Raw genomic sequence first — 3,994 nt, 5'->3', positions numbered from 1 at the left:
TCAATAGTATTGAAAGGAGGGAGTATATTCAATTGCGCCGCAGTTCTATACGTCCTCTTGAAGAATAGTAAGAAATATGTTTCTTTTCCCATTCAACTTTTTTTTCTTAACAAATCAAAGAAGATATATTTTAATATTATTTTTATTATTAAATAATTAATAAAGTAATAAATTTTCAAAACATATTAAAATTATTAATTTCATATTATTAAAAATATAAATTTCATATTTAACTATCACTCGTTTATTTGAGAAATAGAGACTCTATTTTACTACATTCTCTTTTTAGTGTGCATAATATTGATTGTTTGTCTCTTTTACTTTTTTAAAAAATAAATCATATAACACTTTACAAAACAAAACATTTCACCTTAATAAAAGTTAAATAGATTATTAATATGAGTATTAGATAGGAGTTGAAATTTGAAGTATCATTGTTCCAAAAAAAAATAATATTTTTCTTACCTAATTCCGTCACATCCTCCCAGGACCCAGCTTAGCCTCCTTCACCAAAAAATTCCTTTTTTTAAAAAAATATTTTATGAAAGTTTGTTTAAGAAATTCTTACTTCGTTCTCCTCCACTTTTCTCCCCTCCCTCTTCCAAGTAGATATAATTTATCTTTTTTTCCTAAAAAATATTCTCATTCCATTCCCTCCTAACCTCCGCTCCAAGCTGGTGTTTATTTTCTTATTTTGTATTTGATAGATACATATGTTTTTTTGCTTGTCACAAAATACGTCAGTAGAAAAAATTGAGAGCGAAAAATTAGATGAGATGAAATATTATTTTTCTTTTTTTTAAAAAGAAAATAATATCTAACAAAATTCGCAAGGAATGGGTGGTTTGTGGGGTGGTAGATTGGGATAAAAAATGTTTTAAATTTTACTTTATTAAAAATCAGTTTCTTATTCGGAGGAAAATTGATATTTAATATTAATATTTTATTTAACTTTTATCAAGATGAAATATTTTTATTTATGCAGTATGCATATTTTAATCTGTAACATTTTAACTAATATTAACAGTTTATCATGGTCAAATTTATCCCAAAGAAAACATGATTTTCTTAAATAAAATACAGATTGTATTATGCACACACAAACATATATTTCTCGAATGAATGAGTTATAGTTTGAATATAATACTTTAAATATGAAATTCAAAATAATTTTTTTTTAAAAATATTTCTTAAATATTTTTCTCTTAATCAAATAATAGTAATCAAACTTTAAACTCTTCAATGTATGTTAATACAAATAATTTAATATAACCAAGTTTTATCATATTATAATTATATAATGTATTTGAATTTAAAAAAGTCAAATAATTTAATTTTAATTATAAATTAAAATTTCTTTTTTTAAAATTTATCCAAAAAATTATTAAATTTAAAATACATCACATAAATTAAAAAAGAAAGACGGAAGTAAGATGAATATCACAGACGCAGAGTTAGGTCCTCGTGATAGAAACGCCAAAGACCATTGGGAAAGAGCTTTACTGTCAAATTTGAAAAAGACAAATAACTTATGGACTTATACTGAAATTTTAAGTTTCACCAAGCCCCTTGTTTGCAAAGTGATAATTTATTTCTCCTGCTATAAGAATCCAATATTTTGTTACCTTTCTCCCCACCCCTAACGGCTTCCGTTTTTTTTTCTCTCTTTAATTTTTCTCTATTATTAACAAGTCATGACGATGGCCATTGATTGTATGGTGATGCCTATGATACAAACATCGTCAGATGAGAAAAAGTCACTGATTTTCGATTCATCGGTACTTAAAAATGAATCGAACATTCCTAGACAATTTATATGGCCGGACCACGAGAAGCCTAGTGGTGGTGTTGCTGAACTTGATGTTCCACTTATTGATTTAGGGGCATTCCTTTCTGGTGATCCGATTGCAGCTAAGCGCGAGCCTAGGCTCGTTGATGAAGCATGCAAGAAGCACGGTTTCTTTCTGGTGGCAAATCATGGTGTTGATACTAATCTTATCTCACTTGCACATCGCTATATGGACATGTTCTTTGAATTACCACTTTCCGATAAGCAAAAGATTCAAAGGAAGAGAGGAGATCATTGTGGTTATGCTAGTAGCTTTACTGAGAGATTTTCATCTAAGTTACCTTGGAAAGAGACACTTTCTTTTCCATATTCTACCCTACAAGGCTCGTCCCACATGGTTGATCAATATTTTCTAAAAACAATGGGGGAAGACTTTAGCCATATTGGGTAAGACGACGTGACCATTTTGTTTTATTCAATTATGTCGTTAAAACTTTAATAAATCATTTAGGGTTAGTTACGCTAATTATATCTTCAATTCGGTACGCCTCTTATATATCAGACATGTTGAAAATAGGATTAAAAGAATGTTTCTTTCGGACTCAGGACCTCACCATATTTGCTATGTGATCATTTCACTAAAACTTGTTAAGAGTCTCGTTAAACTTTTACATAAGATACATACTTTTTTTTTTGTTGTATACTGTAATTTTTTTTTAATCTTCTTTATTAATCAACATGACGAATGTTTATTTTTCATTATGATAGGAAGTTTTACCAAGAGTATTGTAATGCGATGAGCACTCTGTCTTGTGGGATCATGGAACTTCTGGGCGAGAGCCTAGGCGTGAGCAAAAACCATTTCAAACAATTCTTTGAAGAAAATGAATCGATCATGAGACTCAACTGTTACCCAACATGTCTAAAACCAGATCTTGCGTTAGGAACTGGACCACATTGTGACCCAACATCATTAACCATCCTCCATCAAGACAACGTCTCAGGGCTACAAGTTTTCATGGACAACCAGTGGCGCTCCATCAGTCCAAATAATAGTGTTTTTGTCATTAACATAGGTGACACATTTATGGTAAGAAAGAAAAGACATTTCTGCCTTCTAATGACTAGTCATTTTACCTAATTGAATTGACAGTTACAAAATCAAAAGTATTTACTCTGTCCTTCCTCCAATCAATTTGCTTGACACTATGTCATTATTACTCCATTTCAATATTTGAAAATAATTATTTTTAAAATTTTCATTTTGTCTATAACGTTACACTCGTACAAATATTATAAGGTACCAAAATCCCAAATAGTTGATATTATTTAAGTGAGACATGTAAGGCATCTTAATTAGACAAACAATCTTGTGATTAAGGTTAAAAAGTATAGAAAATAAATATTTTATAGATTTGAATTTATATGATTATTTCAATTTCAAAAGTCAAGTATTTACCTTATATACGTAATTTGTTTCTTAACTATGATATAGTTGAACTCAATGTGACATTTATTTATTTTTACCTTTTGCAGGCGCTTTCAAATGGAAGGTATAAAAGTTGTTTGCACAGAGCTGTAGTAAACAACAAAACACCTAGAAAATCTCTTGCTTTTTTTCTCTGTCCTAAGAAGGATAAGGTGGTGAGGCCACCAGCAGAATTGGTGGACTCCAATAATCCTAGAATATATCCAGATTTTACGTGGCCAACTCTACTTGAATTTACACAGAAACATTATAGAGCTGATACCAATACTTTACAATTCTTTTCTACTTGGCTTCAACAGAGAACTACGGAAATTTAAGGCATACTGAAGAAGTTTTTAGTAGCGTTTGTGACATCCAACGTAGATCAAGACCTTAGCCTTTTTGTGTATATATATTTTTTATGTTATCAAATTGTTTGAGTTACGAAAATTGAAATTCTACATTGCAAGTCAGATATAATAATTTAAAGAAGAAAATGATTATTTATGTATATCGATTAGATAAAGTAAATAGTGAATTCAGCCGATTGTTTGAGTGAATATTTGGATGTCTATAATTAAATAATAAAAATATACTTTTTTTAATAGTTTAAATTTTGAGATAAAAAATTACACTTTAATAAAATATTAAAAATAAATATAAATTATTTTTTTAATGAGATATAAAATAGTTCAACAAATATAAATTTAAAACATTCTTCTAGTTAGTTTATCGGT

General features: G+C 28.8%; 1 protein-coding gene across 1 annotated transcript; it reads left to right on the top strand.

The window, feature by feature from the left end:
* Nucleotides 1-1,645: 1,645 nt before the first annotated feature.
* Nucleotides 1,646-3,713, top strand: LOC107021756 (gibberellin 20 oxidase 1-like). Its single transcript, XM_015222465.2, has 3 exons — nucleotides 1,646-2,236; nucleotides 2,558-2,879; nucleotides 3,326-3,713. Exons 1-3 carry the CDS (start codon nucleotides 1,695-1,697, stop codon nucleotides 3,593-3,595), a joined length of 1,134 nt encoding a protein of 377 aa, XP_015077951.1. The 5' UTR covers nucleotides 1,646-1,694; the 3' UTR covers nucleotides 3,596-3,713.
* The last annotated feature ends 281 nt before the right edge of the window (nucleotides 3,714-3,994 follow it).

The sequence above is a fragment of the Solanum pennellii genome, chromosome 6 (assembly GCF_001406875.1).
Source record: "Solanum pennellii chromosome 6, SPENNV200".
NCBI classification, from domain to species: Eukaryota; Viridiplantae; Streptophyta; class Magnoliopsida; order Solanales; family Solanaceae; genus Solanum; species Solanum pennellii.
Note: the sequence above shows the minus strand (reverse complement) of the source record. Positions and strands in the feature narration are given on the sequence as shown.